At 45.2% G+C, this 23640-nt stretch overlaps 1 protein-coding gene across 2 annotated transcripts in view; it reads left to right on the forward strand.

Moving 5' to 3' along the window:
• The window catches only part of HYDIN (HYDIN axonemal central pair apparatus protein), a 606889-nt gene that overhangs the window by 208708 nt on the left and 374541 nt on the right, over nucleotides 1-23640 (forward strand). For both annotated transcript variants that reach the window (XM_068260328.1, XM_068260329.1), the window contains 3 exons: nucleotides 221-288; nucleotides 17067-17302; nucleotides 22722-22822. In XM_068260328.1, coding sequence (XP_068116429.1) covers nucleotides 221-288; nucleotides 17067-17302; nucleotides 22722-22822 — 405 coding nt within the window. The remainder of the gene's footprint in view (nucleotides 1-220; nucleotides 289-17066; nucleotides 17303-22721; nucleotides 22823-23640) is intronic.

The raw sequence follows: 23640 nt of genomic DNA on the forward strand, positions 1-23640 counted from the left end.
CTAATGTGTCCTGTTTTTGTTGCAGTACTTGTGCTGCTTGAGATTCTGCTGTAATATTTTTAGTTGTACCTGTGTTCCCCTTGTAGTCTTATTGTGCTTTGTACGGAATATGCTGGTGCTACATAAAGAAATAATAATAATTGGCCTGCAGTGAGGCAGCCATGCAGGGCTTGGCTCCTATACGGTCACCACTGATCACCACTTTGTTCTCTCTCTCTAGGGGCTGCGTTATCGGACCCACCTTCCACTTCAGTGTTCCAGCCCTGAACTTTGGAGATGTGTCATTTGGTAAGAGTCGTTTTTATGCCTACTCAAATGATCTACCTTGAAAAAGATTGTAAGCTCTTCAGACCCTCCTCTCATCACTTGATACGGTGTCTGTTGTTATATGACCTGCCTTGCATGTCCCAGGCTTAATAGATGTGTTTTGTTCTATAGATGATTTCTTACAATGGGGTATAAGGTAAGACAGCTGATCATCTGCGGAATAAACCTGTAACCAGCCTGCCATCAGCTGACCAATCATCAGTCAAGTTTCTGATTGATCAACCACCAGCAGACCCCCTGCTGAATGATCAACCACCAGCAGACCCCCTGCTGATTGATCAACCACCAGCAGACCCCCTGCTGAATGATCAACCACCAGCAGACCCCCTGCTGAATGATCAACCACCAGCAGACCCCCTGCTGAATGATCAACCACCAGCAGACCCCCTGCTGAATGATCAACCACCAGCAGACCCCCTGCTGGATGATCAACCACCAGCAGACCCCCTGCTGGATGATCAACCTCCAGCAGACCCCCTGCTGAATGATCAACCACCAGCAGACCCCCTGCTGAATGATCAACCACCAGCAGACCCCCTGCTGGATGATCAACCACCAGCAGACCCCCTGCTGAATGATCAACCACCAGCAGACCCCCTGCTGGATGATCAACCACCAGCAGACCCCCTGCTGGATGATCAACCACCAGCAGACCCCCTGCTGGATGATCAACCACCAGCAGACCCCCTGCTGGATGATCAACCACCAGCAGACCCCCTACTGAATGATCAACCACCAGCAGACCCCCTGCTGGATGATCAACCACCAGCAGACCCCCTGCTGGATGATCAACCACCAGCAGACCCCCTGCTGAATGATCAACCACCAGCAGACCTCCTGCTGAATGATCAACCACCAGCAGACCCCCTGCTGAATGATCAACCACCAGCAGACCCCCTGCTGAATGATCAACCACCAGCAGACCCCCTGCTGAATGATCAACCACCAGCAGACCTCCTGCTGAATGATCAACCACCAGCAGACCCCCTGCTGAATGATCAACCACCAGCAGACCCCCTGCTGAATGATCAACCACCAGCAGACCCCCTGCTGGATGATCAACCACCAGCAGACCTCCTGCTGAATGATCAACCACCAGCAGACCCCCTGCTGAATGATCAACCACCAGCAGACCCCCTGCTGAATGATCAACCACCAGCAGACCCCCTGCTGAATGATCAACCACCAGCAGACCCCCTGCTGGATGAACTAATCACAAGCTGAGCACCTCCACAGTGAATCAGCCACCTGTTAGATGGATGGATACTCTTCCTGCAAAATGTCCTAGTCCTACATTTCCTAGTTAAAAGACAACAGTAATGAGAGAGTTATGGGGGCTGCCACGGTTATTTATTTTTAAACAATGCCAGTTGCCTGGCTGTCCTGCTGATCTTCTGCCTCTAATGCTTTTAGCCATAGCCCCTGAACAAGCATGCAGCAGATCAGGTGTTTCTGACATTATTGTCACATCTGACAAGATTAGCTGCATGCTTGTTTCTGGTGTGATTCAGACACCACTGCTGCCAAATAGACCAAGCAGAGCTGCCAGGCAACTGGTATTGTTTAAAAGTAAATAAATATTGCAACCTCCATATACCTCTTGTTACAGTTGTCTTTTAAACACTTGTTTTACCAGGACAGATGATTTCCAGCTGAAGATCAAATGAGTATCATATCTCCATGGAAACCATCAATGTTAAATAGGAGCAGTATATCTCCATGGAAACCATCGCTGTTGAATAGGAGGATCATATCTCCCTGGAAACCATCAATGTTGAATAGGAGCAGTATATCTTCATGGAAACCATCAATGTTGAATAGGAGGGTCATATCTCTATGGAAACCATCAGTGTTGAATAGGAGTATCATATCTCCATGGAAACCATCACCGATGAATAGGAGGATCATATCTCCATGGAAACCATCAGTGTTGAATAGGAGTATCATATCTCCATGGAAACTATCACCGATGAATAGGAGGATCATATCTCCATGGAAACCATCAGTATTGAATAGGAGTATCATATCTACATGGAAACCATCACCGATGAATAGGAGGATCATATCTCCATGGAAACCATCACCGATGAATAGGAGGATCATATCTCCATGGAAACCATCACCGATGAATAGGAGCATCATATCTCCATGGAAACCATCAGTGTTGAATAGGAGGATCATATCTCCATGGAAACCATTGTTGTGGAATAGGCGCATCATATCTCCATGGAAACCATCAGTGTTACATAGGAGCAGTATATCTCTATGGAAACAATCGGTGTTGAATAGGAGCAGTATATCTCCATGGAAACCATCGGTGTGGAATAGGAGCAGTATATCTCCATGGAAACCATCAGTGTTGAATAGGAGCAGTATATCTCCATGAAAACCATCGGTGTGGAATAGGAGCATCTTATCTCCATGGAAACCATCAGTGTTGAATAGGAGCAGTATATCTCCATGGAAACCATCGGTGTGGAATAGGAGCATCATATCTCCATGGAAACCATCGGTGTGGAAAAGGAGCATCTTATCTCCATCGAAACCATTGGTGTTGAATAGGAGTATCATATCTCCATGGAAACCATTGGTGTTGAATAGGAGTATCTTATCTCCATGGAAACCATTGGTGTTGAATAGGAGTATCATATCTCCATGGAAACCATTGGTGTTGAATAGGAGGATCATATCGCTATGGAAACCATTGGTTTTGAATAGGAGCAGTATATATCCATGGAAACCATTGGTGTTGAATAGGAGTATCATATCTCCATGGAAACCATTGGTGTTGAATAGGAGGATCAAATCTCCATGAAAAACAATCAGTGTTGAATAGGAGCATCATATGCCCAGGAAAAAAACATCAATTTTGAATGTAAAAATTCTCTTTACTGTTGCACACTGCAGGATGAGGTTTGTCAGCTGAAACAGTACAAATAAGCTATGGGAAAGTCTTTCTAGCAAGCCATTGGCAGACTTAATATGATGGTAGCCACAAATATGAACATTTGTGGCTACCATTATTGTGTCTCTTAAAGCCACATACACACGCTCATCAGCGGTCTTTTATGCTTTCATAACTTTTGTTGTGAAACAAGTTGAAACACCTAAAAAAAAGTCTTTTGCTATTGTTCAAAGAGCTGATAAGTTGTCAATCCAACTGTTGTTCTTATCAGCCTTATCAGCTCTTTGAACATAGCAACAGACTTTTTTTAGGTGTTTCACCTTGTTTCACAACAAAAGTTATGAAAGCATAAAAGAGCGCTGTTGAGCGTGTGTATGGGTTTTAAGGCACGTACACACGCCTGATTCATTCAAACGACGCCGAGCGGATCAGTCAAAACCAGCCTTATCAGCCTGCCGACAGATTGTACATACAGGGAAACTGTCCGCAGAATGACCCGTCGTTTGAATGAATCGGGTGTGTGTACGCACCTTTGAGTAGAAGTAATAATTATCACTTTGTTTATAGCTGGGTAGCACTCAGGTCCAAGTGTGCACTCGGTAGTGATGGTCATGTCTAGGATAAGTGATGGAGAAGCATGTGATCAGTGTGATCAGGTGATGGATATGTAAGTCTCTGATTAGTGATGGCCGTGTCTAGGAGAAGTCATGGAGAAGCATGTGCTCAGTCTGGTCAGGTGATAGATATGTAAGTCTCTGATTAGTGATGGCCGTGTCTAGGAGAAGTCATGGAGAAGCATGTGCTCAGTCTGGTCAGGTGATAGATATGTAAGTCTCTGATTAGTGATGGTCGTGTCTAGGAGAAGTCATGGAGAAGCATGTGATCAGTCTGGTCAGGTGATAGGTATGTAAGTATCTGATTAGTGATGGTCATGTATAGGAGAAGTCATGAAGAAGCATGTGATCAGTCTGGTCAGGTGATAGATATGTAAGTCTCTGATTAGTGATGGCCGTGTGTAGGAGAAGTCATGGAGAAGCATGTGCTCAGTCTGGTCAGGTGATGGATATGTAAGTCTCTGATTAGTGATGGTCATGTCTAGGAGAAGTCATGGAGAAGCATGTGATCAGTGTGGTCAGGTGATAGATATGTAAGTCTCTGATTAGTGATCGTCATGTCTAGGAGAAGTCATGGTGAAGCATGTGATCAGTCTGGTCAGGTGACAGATATGTAAGTCTCTGATTAGTGATGGTCATGTCTAGGAGAAGTCATGGAGAAGCATGTGATCAGTCTGGTCAGGTGATAGATATGTAAGTCTCTGATCAGTGATGGTCATGTCTAGGAGAAGTCACAGAGAAGCATGTGATCAGTGTGGTCAGGTGATAGATATGTAAGTCTCTGATTAGTGATCGTCATGTCTAGGAGAAGTCATGGTGAAGCATGTGATCAGGTGATGGATATGTAAGTCTCTGATTAGTGATGGCCGTGTCTAGGAGAAGTCATGGAGAAGCATGTGATCAGTCTGGTCAGGTGACAGATATGTAAGTCTCTGATTAGTGATGGTCGTGTCCAGGAGAAGTCATGGAGAAGCATGTGATCAGTGTGGTCAGGTGATCGATATGTAAGTCTCTGATTTGTGATGGTCATGTCTAGTAGAAGTCATGGAGAAGCATGTGATCTGTGTGGTCAGGTGATAGATATGTAAGTCTCTGATTAGTGATGGTCATGTCTAGGAGAAGTCATGGAGAAGCATGTGATCAGTGTGGTCAGGTGACAGATACGTAAGTCTCTGATTAGTGATGGTCGTGTCTAGAAGTCATGGAGAAGCATGTGATCAGTGTGGTCAGGTGATAGATACAGTATGTAAGTCTCTGATTAGTGATGGTCGTGTCTAGGAGAAGTCATGCAGAAGCATGTGATCAGTCTGGTCAGGTGATAGAGATGTAAGTCTCTGATTAGTGATAGTCATGTCTAGGAGAAGTCATGGAGAAGCATGTGATCAGTGTGGTCAGGTGATGGATATGTAAGTCTCTTGATTAGTGATGGTCGTGTCTAGGAGAAGTCATGGAGAAGCATGTGATCAGTGTGGTCAGGTGATAGATATGTAAGTCTCTGATTAGTGATGGTCATGTCTAGGAGAAGTCATGGAGGAGCATGTGATCAGTCTGGTCCGGTGATAGATATGTAAGTCTCTGATTAGTGATGGTCATGTCTAGGAGAAGTCATGGAGAAGCATGTGATCAGTGTGGTCAGGTGATAGATATGCAAGTCTCTGATTAGTGATGGTCGTGTCTAGGAGAAGTCATGGAGAAGCATGTGATCAGTCTGGTCAGGTGATAGAGATGTAAGTCTCTGATTAGTGATAGTCATGTCTAGGAGAAGTCATGGAGAAGCATGTGATCAGTGTGGTCAGGTGATGGATATGTAAGTCTCTTGATTAGTGATGGTCGTGTCTAGGAGAAGTCATGGAGAAGCATGTGGTCAGTGTGGTCAGGTGATGGATGTGTAAGTCTCTTGATTAGTGATGGTCATGTCTAGTAGAAGTCATGGAGAAGCATGTGATCTGTGTGGTCAGGTGATAGATATGTAAGTCTCTGATTAGTGATGGTCATGTCTAGGAGAAGTCATGGAGAAGCATGTGATCAGTGTGGTCAGGTGACAGATATGTAAGTCTCTGATTAGTGATGGTCGTGTCTAGAAGTCATGGAGAAGCATGTGATCAGTGTGGTCAGGTGATAGATACAGTATGTAAGTCTCTGATTAGTGATGGTCGTGTCTAGGAGAAGTCATGGAGAAGCATGTGATCAGTCTGGTCAGGTGATAGAGATGTAAGTCTCTGATTAGTGATAGTCATGTCTAGGAGAAGTCATGGAGAAGCATGTGATCAGTGTGGTCAGGTGATGGATATGTAAGTCTCTTGATTAGTGATGGTCGTGTCTAGGAGAAGTAATGGAGAAGCATGTGATCAGTGTGGTCAGGTGATAGATATGTAAGTCTCTGATTAGTGATGGTCATGTCTAGGAGAAGTCATGGAGGAGAATGTGATCAGTCTGGTCCGGTGATAGATATGTAAGTCTCTGATTAGTGATGGTCATGTCTAGGAGAAGTCATGGAGAAGCATGTGATCAGTGTGGTCAGGTGATAGATATGCAAGTCTCTGATTAGTGATGGTCATGTCTAGGAGAAGTCATGGAGAAGCATGTGATCAGTCTGGTCAGGTGATAGAGATGTAAGTCTCTGATTAGTGATAGTCATGTCTAGGAGAAGTCATGGAGAAGCATGTGATCAGTGTGGTCAGGTGATGGATATGTAAGTCTCTTGATTAGTGATGGTCGTGTCTAGGAGAAGTCATGGAGAAGCATGTGGTCAGTGTGGTCAGGTGATGGATGTGTAAGTCTCTTGATTAGTGATGGTCGTGTCTAGGAGAAGTCATGGAGAAGCATGTGATCAGTGTGGTCAGGTGATAGACATGTAAGTCTCTGATTAGTGATGGTCGTGTGTAGGAGAAGTCATGGAGAAGCATGTGATCAGTGTGGTCAGGTGATAGATATGGAAGTCTCTGATTAGTGATGGTCGTGTGTAGGAGAAGTCATGGAGAAGCATGTGATCAGTGTGGTCTGGTGATAGATATGTAAGTCTCTGATCAGTGATGGTCGTGTCTAGGAGAAGTCATGGAGAAGCATGTGATCAGTGTGGTCAGGTGATGGATATGTAAGTCTCTTGATTAGTGATGGTCGTGTCTAGGAGAAGTAATGGAGAAGCATGTGATCAGTGTGGTCAGGTGATAGATATGTAAGTCTCTGATTAGTGATGGTCATGTCTAGGAGAAGTCATGGAGGAGAATGTGATCAGTCTGGTCCGGTGATAGATATGTAAGTCTCTGATTAGTGATGGTCATGTCTAGGAGAAGTCATGGAGAAGCATGTGATCAGTGTGGTCAGGTGATAGATATGCAAGTCTCTGATTAGTGATGGTCATGTCTAGGAGAAGTCATGGAGAAGCATGTGATCAGTCTGGTCAGGTGATAGAGATGTAAGTCTCTGATTAGTGATAGTCATGTCTAGGAGAAGTCATGGAGAAGCATGTGATCAGTGTGGTCAGGTGATGGATATGTAAGTCTCTTGATTAGTGATGGTCGTGTCTAGGAGAAGTCATGGAGAAGCATGTGGTCAGTGTGGTCAGGTGATGGATGTGTAAGTCTCTTGATTAGTGATGGTCGTGTCTAGGAGAAGTCATGGAGAAGCATGTGATCAGTGTGGTCAGGTGATAGACATGTAAGTCTCTGATTAGTGATGGTCGTGTGTAGGAGAAGTCATGGAGAAGCATGTGATCAGTGTGGTCAGGTGATAGATATGGAAGTCTCTGATTAGTGATGGTCGTGTGTAGGAGAAGTCATGGAGAAGCATGTGATCAGTGTGGTCTGGTGATAGATATGTAAGTCTCTGATCAGTGATGGTCGTGTCTAGGAGAAGTCATGGAGAAGCATGTGATCAGTGTGGTCAGGTGATAGACATGTAAGTCTTTGATTAGTGATGGTCGTGTGTAGGAGAAGTCATGGAGAAGCATGTGATCAGTGTGGTCAGGTGATAGATATGTAGGTCTCTGATTAGTGATGGTCATGACTAGGAGAAGTCATGGAGAAGCATGTGATCAGTCTGGTCAGGTGATAGATATGTAAGTCTCTGATTAGTGATGGGCGTGACTAGGAGAAGTCATGGAGAAGCATGTGATCAGTCTGGTCAGGTGATAGATATGTAAGTCTCTGATTAGTGATGGTCGTGTCTAGGAGAAGTCATGAAGAAGCATGTGATCAGTCTGGTCAGGTGATAGATATGTTTGTCTCTGATTAGTGATGGCCGTGTCTAGGAGAAGTCATGAAGAAGCATGTGATCAGTCTGGTCAGGTGATAGATATGTAAGTCTCTGATTAGTGATGGTCATGTCTAGGAGAAGTCATGGAGAAGCATGTGATCAGTGTGGTCAGGTGATAGATATGTAAGTCTCTGATTAGTGATGTCCGTGTCTAGGAGAAGTCATGGAGAAGCATGTGATCAGTGTGGTCAGGTGATGGATATGTAAGTCTCTGATTAGTGATGGTCATGTCTAGGAGAAGTCATGAAGAGGCATGTGATCAGTGTGGTCTGGTGATAGATATGTAAGTCTCTGATTAGTGATGGTAATGTCTATGAGAAGTCATGGAGAAGCATGTGATCAGTGTGGTCAAGTGATAGATATGTAAGTCTCTGATTAGTGATGGTCATGTCTAGGAGAAGTCATGAAGAGGCATGTGATCAGTCTGGTCAGGTGATAGATATGTAAGTCTCTGATTAGTGATGGTCGTGTCTAGGAGAAGTCATGGAGAAGCATGTGATCAGTGTGGTCAGGTGATAGATATGTAAGTCTCTGATTAGTGATGGTCATGTCTAGGAGAAGTCATGAAGAGGCATGTGATCAGTGTGGTCTGGTGATAGATATGTAAGTCTCTGATTAGTGATGGTCGTGTCTAGGAGAAGTCATGGAGAAGCATGTGATCAGTGTGGTCAGGTGACAGATATGTAAGTTTCTGATTAGTGATGGTCATGTTTAGGAGAAGTCATGGAGAAGCATGTGATCAGTGTGGTCAGGTGACAGATATGTAACTTTCTGATTAGTGATGGTCGTGTCTAGGAGAAGTCATGGAGAAGCATGTGATCAGTCTGGTCAGGTGATAGAGATGTAAGTCTCTGATTAGTGATAGTCATGTCTAGGAGAAGTCATGGAGAAGCATGTGATCAGTGTGGTCAGGTGATGGATATGTAAGTCTCTTGATTAGTGATGGTCGTGTCTAGGAGAAGTCATGGAGAAGCATGTGATCAGTGTGGTCAGGTGATAGATATGTAAGTCTCTGATTAGTGATGGTCATGTCTAGGAGAAGTCATGGAGGAGAATGTGATCAGTCTGGTCCGGTGATAGATATGTAAGTCTCTGATTAGTGATGGTCATGTCTAGTAGAAGTCATGGAGAAGCATGTGATCAGTGTGGTCAGGTGATAGATATGCAAGTCTCTGATTAGTGATGGTCATGTCTAGGAGAAGTCATGGAGAAGCATGTGATCAGTCTGGTCAGGTGATAGAGATGTAAGTCTCTGATTAGTGATAGTCATGTCTAGGAGAAGTCATGGAGAAGCATGTGATCAGTGTGGTCAGGTGATAGACATGTAAGTCTTTGATTAGTGATGGTCGTGTGTAGGAGAAGTCATGGAGAAGCATGTGATCAGTGTGGTCAGGTGATAGATATGTAGGTCTCTGATTAGTGATGGTCATGACTAGGAGAAGTCATGGAGAAGCATGTGATCAGTCTGGTCAGGTGATAGATATGTAAGTCTCTGATTAGTGATGGGCGTGACTAGGAGAAGTCATGGAGAAGCATGTGATCAGTCTGGTCAGGTGATAGATATGTAAGTCTCTGATTAGTGATGGTCGTGTCTAGGAGAAGTCATGAAGAAGCATGTGATCAGTCTGGTCAGGTGATAGATATGTTTGTCTCTGATTAGTGATGGCCGTGTCTAGGAGAAGTCATGAAGAAGCATGTGATCAGTCTGGTCAGGTGATAGATATGTAAGTCTCTGATTAGTGATGGTCATGTCTAGGAGAAGTCATGGAGAAGCATGTGATCAGTGTGGTCAGGTGATAGACATGTAAGTCTTTGATTAGTGATGGTCGTGTGTAGGAGAAGTCATGGAGAAGCATGTGATCAGTGTGGTCAGGTGATAGATATGTAGGTCTCTGATTAGTGATGGTCATGACTAGGAGAAGTCATGGAGAAGCATGTGATCAGTCTGGTCAGGTGATAGATATGTAAGTCTCTGATTAGTGATGGGCGTGACTAGGAGAAGTCATGGAGAAGCATGTGATCAGTCTGGTCAGGTGATAGATATGTAAGTCTCTGATTAGTGATGGTCGTGTCTAGGAGAAGTCATGAAGAAGCATGTGATCAGTCTGGTCAGGTGATAGATATGTTTGTCTCTGATTAGTGATGGCCGTGTCTAGGAGAAGTCATGAAGAAGCATGTGATCAGTCTGGTCAGGTGATAGATATGTAAGTCTCTGATTAGTGATGGTCATGTCTAGGAGAAGTCATGGAGAAGCATGTGATCAGTGTGGTCAGGTGATAGATATGTAAGTCTCTGATTAGTGATGTCCGTGTCTAGGAGAAGTCATGGAGAAGCATGTGATCAGTGTGGTCAGGTGATGGATATGTAAGTCTCTGATTAGTGATGGTCATGTCTAGGAGAAGTCATGAAGAGGCATGTGATCAGTGTGGTCTGGTGATAGATATGTAAGTCTCTGATTAGTGATGGTAATGTCTATGAGAAGTCATGGAGAAGCATGTGATCAGTGTGGTCAAGTGATAGATATGTAAGTCTCTGATTAGTGATGGTCATGTCTAGGAGAAGTCATGAAGAGGCATGTGATCAGTCTGGTCAGGTGATAGATATGTAAGTCTCTGATTAGTGATGGTCGTGTCTAGGAGAAGTCATGGAGAAGCATGTGATCAGTGTGGTCAGGTGATAGATATGTAAGTCTCTGATTAGTGATGGTCATGTCTAGGAGAAGTCATGAAGAGGCATGTGATCAGTGTGGTCTGGTGATAGATATGTAAGTCTCTGATTAGTGATGGTCGTGTCTAGGAGAAGTCATGGAGAAGCATGTGATCAGTGTGGTCAGGTGACAGATATGTAAGTTTCTGATTAGTGATGGTCATGTTTAGGAGAAGTCATGGAGAAGCATGTGATCAGTGTGGTCAGGTGACAGATATGTAACTTTCTGATTAGTGATGGTCGTGTCTAGGAGAAGTCATGGAGAAGCATGTGATCAGTCTGGTCAGGTGATAGAGATGTAAGTCTCTGATTAGTGATAGTCATGTCTAGGAGAAGTCATGGAGAAGCATGTGATCAGTGTGGTCAGGTGATGGATATGTAAGTCTCTTGATTAGTGATGGTCGTGTCTAGGAGAAGTCATGGAGAAGCATGTGATCAGTGTGGTCAGGTGATAGATATGTAAGTCTCTGATTAGTGATGGTCATGTCTAGGAGAAGTCATGGAGGAGAATGTGATCAGTCTGGTCCGGTGATAGATATGTAAGTCTCTGATTAGTGATGGTCATGTCTAGTAGAAGTCATGGAGAAGCATGTGATCAGTGTGGTCAGGTGATAGATATGCAAGTCTCTGATTAGTGATGGTCATGTCTAGGAGAAGTCATGGAGAAGCATGTGATCAGTCTGGTCAGGTGATAGAGATGTAAGTCTCTGATTAGTGATAGTCATGTCTAGGAGAAGTCATGGAGAAGCATGTGATCAGTGTGGTCAGGTGATGGATATGTAAGTCTCTTGATTAGTGATGGTCGTGTCTAGGAGAAGTCATGGAGAAGCATGTGGTCAGTGTGGTCAGGTGATGGATGTGTAAGTCTCTTGATTAGTGATGGTCGTGTCTAGGAGAAGTCATGGAGAAGCATGTGATCAGTGTGGTCAGGTGATAGACATGTAAGTCTCTGATTAGTGATGGTCGTGTGTAGGAGAAGTCATGGAGAAGCATGTGATCAGTGTGGTCAGGTGATAGATATGGAAGTCTCTGATTAGTGATGGTCGTGTGTAGGAGAAGTCATGGAGAAGCATGTGATCAGTGTGGTCAGGTGATAGACATGTAAGTCTCTGATTAGTGATGGTCGTGTGTAGGAGAAGTCATGGAGAAGCATGTGATCAGTGTGGTCAGGTGATAGATATGTAGGTCTCTGATTAGTGATGGTCATGACTAGGAGAAGTCATGGAGAAGCATGTGATCAATCTGGTCAGGTGATAGATATGTAAGTCTCTGATTAGTGATGGGCGTGACTAGGAGAAGTCATGGAGAAGCATGTGATCAGTCTGGTCAGGTGATAGATATGTTTGTCTCTGATTAGTGATGGCCGTGTCTAGGAGAAGTCATGAAGAAGCATGTGATCAGTCTGGTCAGGTGATAGATATGTAAGTCTCTGATTAGTGATGGTCGTGTCTAGGAGAAGTCATGAAGAAGCATGTGATCAGTCTGGTCAGGTGATAGATATGTAAGTCTCTGATTAGTGATGGTCATGTCTAGGAGAAGTCATGGAGAAGCATGTGATCAGTGTGGTCAGGTGATAGATATGTAAGTCTCTGATTAGTGATGTCCGTGTCTAGGAGAAGTCATGGAGAAGCATGTGATCAGTCTGGTCAGGTGATAGATATGTAAGTCTCTGATTAGTGATGGTCGTGTCTAGGAGAAGTCATGAAGAAGCATGTGATCAGTCTGGTCAGGTGATAGATATGTAAGTCTCTGATTAGTGATGGTCATGTCTAGGAGAAGTCATGAAGAGGCATGTGATCAGTGTGGTCTGGTGATAGATATGTAAGTCTCTGATTAGTGATGGTATTGTCTATGAGAAGTCATGGAGAAGCATGTGATCAGTGTGGTCAAGTGATAGATATGTAAGTCTCTGATTAGTGAGGGTCATATCTAGGAGAAGTCATGAAGAGGCATGTGATCAGTCTGGTCAGGTGATAGATATGTAAGTCTCTGATTAGTGATGGTCGTGTCTAGGAGAAGTCATGGAGAAGCATGTGATCAGTGTGGTCAGGTGATAGATATGTAAGTCTCTGATTAGTGATGGTCATGTCTAGGAGAAGTCATGAAGAGGCATGTGATCAGTGTGGTCTGGTGATAGATATGTAAGTCTCTGATTAGTGATGGTCGTGTCTAGGAGAAGTCATGGAGAAGCATGTGATCAGTCTGGTCAGGTGATAGAGATGTAAGTCTCTGATTAGTGATAGTCATGTCTAGGAGAAGTCATGGAGAAGCATGTGATCAGTGTGGTCAGGTGATGGATATGTAAGTCTCTTGATTAGTGATGGTCGTGTCTAGGAGAAGTCATGGAGAAGCATGTGATCAGTGTGGTCAGGTGATAGATATGTAAGTCTCTGATTAGTGATGGTCATGTCTAGGAGAAGTCATGGAGGAGAATGTGATCAGTCTGGTCCGGTGATAGATATGTAAGTCTCTGATTAGTGATGGTCATGTCTAGTAGAAGTCATGGAGAAGCATGTGATCAGTGTGGTCAGGTGATAGATATGCAAGTCTCTGATTAGTGATGGTCATGTCTAGGAGAAGTCATGGAGAAGCATGTGATCAGTGTGGTCAGGTGATGGATATGTAAGTCTCTTGATTAGTGATGGTCGTGTCTAGGAGAAGTCATGGAGAAGCATGTGATCAGTGTGGTCAGGTGATAGATATGTAAGTCTCTGATTAGTGATGGTCATGTCTAGGAGAAGTCATGGAGGAGAATGTGATCAGTCTGGTCCGGTGATAGATATGTAAGTCTCTGATTAGTGATGGTCATGTCTAGTAGAAGTCATGGAGAAGCATGTGATCAGTGTGGTCAGGTGATAGATATGCAAGTCTCTGATTAGTGATGGTCGTGTCTAGGAGAAGTCATGAAGAAGCATGTGATCAGTCTGGTCAGGTGATAGATATGTAAGTCTCTGATTAGTGATGGTCATGTCTAGGAGAAGTCGTGGAGAAGCATGTGATCAGTGTGGTCAGGTGATAGATATGTAAGTCTCTGATTAGTGATGGTCATGTCTAGGAGAAGTCATGGAGAAGCATGTGATCAGTGTGGTCAGGTGATGGATATGTAAGTCTCTTGATTAGTGATGGTCGTGTCTAGGAGAAGTCATGGAGAAGCATGTGATCAGTGTGGTCAGGTGATAGATATGTAAGTCTCTGATTAGTGATGGTCATGTCTAGGAGAAGTCATGGAGGAGAATGTGATCAGTCTGGTCCGGTGATAGATATGTAAGTCTCTGATTAGTGATGGTCATGTCTAGGAGAAGTCATGGAGAAGCATGTGATCAGTCTGGTCAGGTGATAGAGATGTAAGTCTCTGATTAGTGATAGTCATGTCTAGGAGAAGTCATGGAGAAGCATGTGATCAGTGTGGTCAGGTGATAGATATGCAAGTCTCTGATTAGTGATGGTCATGTCTAGGAGAAGTCATGGAGAAGCATGTGATCAGTCTGGTCAGGTGATAGAGATGTAAGTCTCTGATTAGTGATAGTCATGTCTAGGAGAAGTCATGGAGAAGCATGTGATCAGTGTGGTCAGGTGATGGATATGTAAGTCTCTTGATTAGTGATGGTCGTGTCTAGGAGAAGTCATGGAGAAGCATGTGGTCAGTGTGGTCAGGTGATGGATGTGTAAGTCTCTTGATTAGTGATGGTCGTGTCTAGGAGAAGTCATGGAGAAGCATGTGATCAGTGTGGTCAGGTGATAGACATGTAAGTCTCTGATTAGTGATGGTCGTGTGTAGGAGAAGTCATGGAGAAGCATGTGATCAGTGTGGTCAGGTGATAGATATGGAAGTCTCTGATTAGTGATGGTCGTGTGTAGGAGAAGTCATGGAGAAGCATGTGATCAGTGTGGTCAGGTGATAGACATGTAAGTCTCTGATTAGTGATGGTCGTGTGTAGGAGAAGTCATGGAGAAGCATGTGATCAGTGTGGTCAGGTGATAGATATGTAGGTCTCTGATTAGTGATGGTCATGACTAGGAGAAGTCATGGAGAAGCATGTGATCAATCTGGTCAGGTGATAGATATGTAAGTCTCTGATTAGTGATGGGCGTGACTAGGAGAAGTCATGGAGAAGCATGTGATCAGTCTGGTCAGGTGATAGATATGTTTGTCTCTGATTAGTGATGGCCGTGTCTAGGAGAAGTCATGAAGAAGCATGTGATCAGTCTGGTCAGGTGATAGATATGTAAGTCTCTGATTAGTGATGGTCATGACTAGGGGAAGTCATGGAGAAGCATGTGATCAGTCTGGTCAGGTGATAGATATGTAAGTCTCTGATTAGTGATGGTCGTGTCTAGGAGAAGTCATGAAGAAGCATGTGATCAGTCTGGTCAGGTGATAGATATGTAAGTCTCTGATTAGTGATGGTCATGTCTAGGAGAAGTCATGGAGAAGCATGTGATCAGTGTGGTCAGGTGATAGATATGTAAGTCTCTGATTAGTGATGTCCGTGTCTAGGAGAAGTCATGGAGAAGCATGTGATCAGTCTGGTCAGGTGATAGATATGTAAGTCTCTGATTAGTGATGGTCGTGTCTAGGAGAAGTCATGAAGAAGCATGTGATCAGTCTGGTCAGGTGATAGATATGTAAGTCTCTGATTAGTGATGGTCATGTCTAGGAGAAGTCATGAAGAGGCATGTGATCAGTGTGGTCTGGTGATAGATATGTAAGTCTCTGATTAGTGATGGTATTGTCTATGAGAAGTCATGGAGAAGCATGTGATCAGTGTGGTCAAGTGATAGATATGTAAGTCTCTGATTAGTGAGGGTCATATCTAGGAGAAGTCATGAAGAGGCATGTGATCAGTCTGGTCAGGTGATAGATATGTAAGTCTCTGATTAGTGATGGTCGTGTCTAGGAGAAGTCATGGAGAAGCATGTGATCAGTGTGGTCAGGTGATAGATATGTAAGTCTCTGATTAGTGATGGTCATGTCTAGGAGAAGTCATGAAGAGGCATGTGATCAGTGTGGTCTGGTGATAGATATGTAAGTCTCTGATTAGTGATGGTCGTGTCTAGGAGAAGTCATGGAGAAGCATGTGATCAGTGTGGTCAGGTGACAGATATGTAAGTTTCTGATAAGTGATGGTCATGTTTAGGAGAAGTCATGGAGAAGCATGTGATCAGTGTGGTCAGGTGATAGATATGTAAGTCTCTGATTAGTGATGGTCATGTCTAGGAGAAGTCATGAAGAGGCATGTGATTAGTGTGGTCAGGTGATGGATATGTAAGTCTCTGATTAGTGATGGTCATGTCTAGGAGAAGTCATGGAGAAGCATGTGATCAGTGTGGTCTGGTGATAGATATGTAAGTCTCTGATTAGTGATGGTCATGTCTAGGAGAAGTCATGGAGGAGCATGTGATCAGTCTGGTCAGGTGATAGATATGTAAGTCTCTGATTAGTGATGGTCATGTCTAGAAGTCATGGAGGAGCATGTGATCAGTCTGGTCAGGTGATAGATATGTAAGTCTCTGAGTAGTGATGGTCATGTCTAGGAGAAGTCATGGAGGAGCATGTGATCAGTGTGGTCAGGTGATAGATATGTAAGTTTCTGATTAGTGATGGTCGTGTCTAGGAGAAGTCATGGAGAGGCATGTGATCAGTGTGGTCAGGTGATAGATATGTAAGTCTCTGATTGGTGATGGGAGTGTGTAGGAGAAGTCATGGAGGAGCATGTGATCAGTGTGGTCAGGTGATAGATATGTAAGTCTCTGATTAGTGATGGTCATGTCTAGGAGAATTCATGGAGAGGCATGTGATCAGTGTGGTCAGGTGATAGTTCCAACAGGGGGGGTTTAGGGTTAGACACCACCAGGGGTGTGGTTAGGGTTAGGCACCACCAGGGGGGGTTAGGGATAGGTACAGAGAGGGTTCTGTGTGAGAGTACAGTTAGGTATAGTTGCAGTAAAATACCTGTAACATGTACAATTGTATTACTATGCTTAATACAAGTGTAAATATGGTGTTTTTTTTATAGACGGTATTTTGCCGTTTCATTTCCGTTTATTCAACATATTTAGCACTTGATTTTCCTTTATAAGCTATTAATGAAAAATGTTGTTTTACATAGAAACTTATCATTTCAGCCATATCCCGCCCCTTTTTCCCGACACCCTTATTGCATGGACGCGTTCAGCATGGACGCGTAAAGCAAGTCATTGGATTTATGATGTTGTCCACACACAGTCATCTCTCACCATGTAGTGTCTGTATATTCCAGGCTTTCCCTGCACTCTCACATGTTCCCTCAATAACACTTCACTGGTCCCCATGAGCTTCAGCCTACGTGTGCCAGGGGATGGCAGAGAGGAGCCCAGCACCACAAGTCACAGCTTTGTCCTGGAAGACAAGACCTCATCCTGGAAGATACAGCACAAAGGAGGATCCAGAGCTCAAGAGTTCTCCATCATCCCTTCTAGAGGCACCATACGATCCCAGGGCCTTCTAGACATCGAGGTAATCCCCGCCTCTTTCTTCCTGTGGCCTGTGCAGAGATATTGTAGCCTCCTTCCTGTATTGCAGATCGATTGAATGCAGCCTCCTTCCTGTCTTCCACATAGAGATAATGCAGCCTCCTTCCTGTCTGCCAGATAGAGAGAATGCAGCCTCCTTCCTGCCTCCCACATAGAGAGAATGCAGCCTCCTTCCTCCTGCCAGATAGAGAGAATGCAGCCTCCTTCCTGTCTCCCACATAGAGAGAATGCAGCCTCCTTCCTGTCTGCCACATAAAGAGAATGCAGCCTCCTTCCTGTCTGCCAGATAGAGAGAATGCGGCCTCCTTCCTGTCTCCCACATAGAGATAATGCAGCCTCCTTCCTCCTGCCAGATAGAGAGAATGCAGCCTCCTTCCTGCCTCTCAGATAGAGAGAATGCAGCCTCCTTCCTGTCTCCCACATAGAGAGAATGCAGCCTCCTTCCTGTCTGCCAGATAGAGAGAATGCAGCCTCCTTCCTGTCTCCCACATAGAGAGAATGCAGCCTCCTTCCTGTCTCCCACATAGAGAGAATGCAGCCTCCTTCCTGTCTGCCAGATAGAGAGAATGCAGCCTCCTTCCTGTCTGCCAGATAGAGAGAATGCAGCCTCCTTCCTCCTGCCAGATAGAGAGAATGCAGCCTCCTTCCTGTCTGCCAGATAGAGAGAATGCAGCCTCCTTCCTGTCTTCCAGATAGAGAGAATGCAGCCTCCTTCCTGTCTGCCAGATAGAGAGAATGCAGCCTCCTTCCTGTCTCCCACATAGAGAGAATGCAGCCTCCTTCCTGTCTGCCAGATAGAGAGAATGCAGCCTCCTTCCTGTCTGCCACATAGAGAGAATGCAGCCTCCTTCCTGTCTCCCACATAGAGAGAATGCAGCCTCCTTCCTGTCTGCCACATAGAGAGAATGCAGCCTCCTTCCTGTCTGCCAGATAAAGAGAATGCAGCCTCCTTCCTGTCTGCCAGATAGAGAGAATGCAGCCTCCTTCCTGTCTGCCAGATAGAGAGAATGCAGCCTCCTTCCTGTCTGCCAGATAGAGAGAATGCAGCCTCCTTCCTGCCTCCCAGATAGAGAGAATGCAGTCTCCTTCCTGTCTGCCACATAGAGAGAATGCAGCCTCCTTCCTGTCTGCCAGATAGAGAGAATGCAGCCTCCTTCCTGTCTGCCAGATAGAGAGAATGCAGCCTCCTTCCTGTCTGCCAGATAGAGAGAATGCAGCCTCCTTCCTGCCTCCCAGATAGAGAGAATGCAGTCTCCTTCCTGTCTGCCACATAGAGAGAATGCAGCCTCCTTCCTGTCTGCCAGATAGAGAGAATGCAGCCTCCTTCCTGTCTGCCAGATAGAGAGAATGCAGCCTCCTTCCTGTCTGCCAGATAGAGAGAATGCAGCCTCCTTCCTGTCTGCCACATAGAGAGAATGCAGCCTCCTTCCTGTCTTCCACATAGAGAGAATGCAGCCTCCTTCCTGTCTCCCACATAGAGAGAATGCAGCCTCCTTCCTGTCTGCCAGATAGAGAGAATGCAGCCTCCTTCCTCTCTGCCAGATAGAGAGAATGCAGCCTCCTTCCTGTCTGCCAGATAGAGAGAATGCAGCCTCCTTCCTGTCTGCCAGATAGAGAGAATGCAGCCTCCTTCCTGTCTGCCAGATAGAGAGAATGCAGCCTCCTTCCTGTCTGCCACATAGAGAGAATGCAGCCTCCTTCCTGTCTGCCACATAGAGAGAATGCAGCCTCCTTCCTGTCTCCCACATAGAGAGAATGCAGCCTCCTTCCTGTCTGCCACATAGAGAGAATGCAGCCTCCTTCCTGTCTGCCAGATAGAGAGAATGCAGCCTCCTTCCTCTCTGCCAGATAGAGAGAATGCAGCCTCCTTCCTGTCTGCCAGATAGAGAGAATGCAGCCTCCTTCCTGTCTGCCAGATAGAGAGAATGCAGCCTCCTTCCTGTCTGCCACATAGAGAGAATGCAGCCTCCTTCCTGTCAGCCAGATAGAGAGAATGCAGCCTCCTTCCTCTCTGCCAGATAGAGAGAATGCAGCCTCCTGGGATGCATTAAAAGGGAAATAAAAACTCGAGATGCTAGCATAATATTGCCCCTGTTTAACTCTCTAGTAAGGCCACATCTGGAATATGGAATTCAGTTCTGGGCACCACATTACAAAAAAGATATTGCAGTTTTAGAGCAGGTGCAGAGACGAGCTACAAAATTGATACGTGGGATGGAAGGTCTCGCTTACCAAGAAAGGTTAGATAAACTGAGTTTATTTAGTCTAGAGAAAAGACGATCAACATAAGGAGGATCTAATCAACATGTATAAATACATCAGAGGGCAATATAAAGCAATATAAGTGCCTGAGCCGAGTGGCTGAATTACCGGCCCGCCTGCCGGAGGACAGCGAGGGACCGATGAGCCTGAACAGGGCTGGAGAAAGCCCCGGGTATGTGTATATTCTTTGCTATACATCTCAAGTTTACTTTTAGTCCAAACTGAAGCCACCTGTTTAGTCCGGCAGTTCTGAACACCTGACTGTTTCCTCTGTAACACTCCAGCCAGCAACCCTGTACTGATCTAAGATATATCTTTGTGCTTTAAGTGCTATGGAAGGAAATCGCTTTACAAATGTTATTGGATTGCATTTCAGTCTGACCCGATGGAAAGCCACAGAGTCCTTCCTGTTCCTGTGACTGCAGATACACTTTAACATCTGTTATGCGACGCTGGGGACAGAAAGCGCTGGTGTCAGTGGAAAGAGAGGCTTTGCCTGTGAAAGCCTAAACTCCTCTGATAGACAATCTGTCCTGTTGTGTCATCTCTCCATGACTTATTTACCAGCATGCGCTCTTCAATAATGAATGAGTGCAAAGTGTCTTTACAAGCTGAGCCTTGTAGCCGGGGATGTGAGGAGGGAGCAGAGTATAACAGACAGTTGTGCGTCTCCTGCGCTGGATCTGGCAGCTGCTTTCCTCCTGCAGATGATCTGTACAGACAGTCGCTCTCCCTAGCAGATGATCTGTACAGACAGCCGCTCTCCCTCCTACCTGCACCTCTGCCCATCATTACAGCCATTATGTGAGATTTCAGTCACTGCCAGCCCTGGGCTGTGCATTCAGGTGACCCCGCTTGTGCTGGACAGCAAGTGCCGAGGCCCACGGCCAGCCAATGAATTAATCATCAGTGCGGGGTGTGCTTTCAGCAGTTCCCACGCAGAGACACTTGCTGGCACTGGTACCTGACCACCTTGTCCTTGTCACACACGTCTTATGGAAAGTGAAGGCATTCAAGGTCCCCTATGATGAGCAGTTCGTATTCGTAGGGAGAACGGAAAAGTATCTTTCTGGTGGTTTATGGCGTCGTTCAGATAGTTTCAGTCAGGCGGGATTCACAAAGAGAAACTGGATTCCTGATACTTTTCACAGAATAACTGTTAAAGTATCCCAGAGGTGACATGTGACATGATGAGACAGACATGGGTATGTACAGTGCCTAGCACACACATAACTAGGCTGTGCTCCTTTTTTTTCTGCCTGAAAGAGTTAAATATCAGGTATGTAAGTGGCTGACTCAGTCCTGACTCAGACAGGAAGTGACTACAGTGTGACCCTCACTGATAAAAAATTCCAACTATAAAACACTTTCCTAGAAGGAAATAGCTACTGAGAGTAGGAAAGAGATAAAAAGGGTCAATAGTTCATAGATTTTTAGCTCTGGCATACTTCAATGAATGTGTCGTTGAGCAAAAACCATAAAACAGTAAAAACGTAAAAAGTAGATTTAAATAAAAGATAAAACGGTGAAATAACCTAAAAAGTCATTTTTAGGAGAAGGAGGATAGATACAATTGTTTATTTCATTCGTTTATTTTCACCTTGGGTGGTACTCTCCACTTGTGAAATGCACACACGCGCACACTAGCACGGACCCGCTCGGGCTCCAGCAGAGAAAGCCGAGTCTGATCGGGTCTATGCTACTGTGCATGTGCAAGCCGGCTGCTCCAGAGCCCGAGCCGGTTCCTGCTGCTGCATGGGCACAGTGCGGCCGCTATTCGGAGATCCCGTCTCGGGAAAGGCTTGGTGCAGGAACACGGGGGAAGCCTCTCGGGGATCCAGCAGAGAAAGCCGAGTCTGATCGGGTCTATGCTACTGTGCATGCACAAGCTGGCTGCTCCAGAGCCCGAGCCGGTTCCTGCTGCTGCATGGGCACAGTGCGGCCGCTATTCGGAGATCCCGTCTCGGGAAAGGCTTGGTGGAGGAACACGGAGGAAGCCTCTCGGGGATCCAGCGGCTGCTTCCTCTCGAGGTTCTTTCCCCTAAGTAACCTCACAGGCTTGATTTACCCTCAACACATTTTAGCTTCGGCAATTACCGCATCACCCTTATCTATAACCACACCTACTAACAATGTGATAGGCTGAAAGGACAATTATATATAATGCAAGGAGGTTCACAGATAGGAAACTGACATCGCCCTGTGGGAGGGGTTTCAACACAACATCAGCCATATAGACGTCTCTGGTGCACTGTTACAGAAAAAGGGGCTATAGGCTTCCAATCCTGGGTTCCTCTTTAAAGTTATTCTGTGTCCAGCTGCTTATGGAGAGAGACTAGAGCCTAAAAGTATGTTCAGGGATACCCTAAATATCGCCCATCAGCATAGAGCACAACCCTGCTGGAGGCATCACTGCCGGGGGCTACCTCTCTACAGAGGCAGGGGACTCTGCATCAGGGGGTGGGGCTAGGACCAGCTTGTGATCTGTAGCTCCACCTCCTAGCAAGCGAGCCAGTGTTATATCATTATTACGTGGCACAGTGTGGGACTGAAGAAGAACAAAGGTGTAAATACTGACGGGGGATCATTTTGCAGTGGGAATTGCGGTTAGGAGGGGGGGGGGGATAGTTTAGTTTAGGGATAGGCATTGGTTGGGGGGTCGGTTAGGATTAGGCATTTTGCGACAGGGGATCGGTTAGGGTTAGGTATCGGCAGAGGGAGGGTTCATGTGACAGTAGGTTAGTGTTAGGTATAATTATCAGCACATTTGGAGGGGGATTAGTCAGGGAGGGCCCATGTAAGAATAGGTCGGCGTTAGGTGTAAATTTTGCCAGGGATCAGTAAGGGCGTGGCATCGGTAGAGGGGGGACTTGTGTGACAAGAGGGTAGGGTTAGTGGAATTCATATCAGTAAAAATTAAAATGAAGTATATCGGTCATTTTACTGATATTCCACTAGCGGCTTACTCCGGTGCCCACATTAGTGCAGCAGCCATTTTCAGTGTAAGCCTCCTTGTACCTGACCTTAATGGAAGCCTGCAGTGAGAGAAATATGGGACAGGCATATCTTTCTTCTTGTTTTTTTTATAAAAACAAACTGTCTCACAATTGTCTCTCTTATTTCTAAATGTCTGCATACAGGTCACCTTTTGCTGCAACCAGGTGCGGAGATACGAGCTGGCGCTGGTGGTGGATGTGGACGGCATAGGAGAGGAGGTGCTGGCTTTGCCAATAACTGCCAAGTAAGTCATGCAGCCATATAAGCCATATGCTTCCTGTCCTGGTGTGCGGTAATGTATTGAGAACTCACAAAACTTGGGAATTTGGTTAAACAAATCACTTATTTATAATCAAGGCTCTTTATTTGTAATAGGTTTGCAGTCTCAGAACACAAATAAATAACTGAAAGACAGCATTTAGATGTAAAATACAGTATATAACATTTAATGAATAAATAGCTACAGAATGGTGGTCAAATGTCCAGATGTCTTTCAGCTTGATCAGGTAAGTTCACAATTATTCCTGAGGCTCCCCATATGCCCTGATAGACATCTCATGTGTGGTGGACCCAGGCAGAGCTGCTAGCAAGAGACATTCCTGGAACATAGACCCTGTTATAGGGTGTTGGCTCCCTTTTATACCCACACAGACCTAGACTCAGGCGTCAATTCATAAAGCATTACCGCATTCGATAATGCTGAAAACAGCTGACTGTACTGAGCACTTAGGAGAAGGCTAATTCATCAAGGTTGTTACTGCATGACTGACAAGCTGAAATTACCGAGCAGTGAGGTAAATTACAGACTTGTGCGATAAACACAAATCAACAAATGTCAGTAAATGTCAATTCATGAAGGTTACAGCATGCGGTAAAACACAGTAACATGTTCGATCATTACTGGCAGTTCTCCTCTGTCGGAAACAGCGCACGACTCACATAACTAGAAGCAGGCAGAAAGAGCTATGACTGACAGGAACAGAGCCAATAGAAACAGCCCTTGTCTCCTGCAAGTGATGCTGATAGGATGCGAAGGCTTCTTAGGTGGAACAAGCTTTTTTT

This window comes from Hyperolius riggenbachi, chromosome 11, assembly GCF_040937935.1.
Source record: "Hyperolius riggenbachi isolate aHypRig1 chromosome 11, aHypRig1.pri, whole genome shotgun sequence".
Lineage (NCBI taxonomy): Eukaryota > Metazoa > Chordata > Amphibia > Anura > Hyperoliidae > Hyperolius > Hyperolius riggenbachi.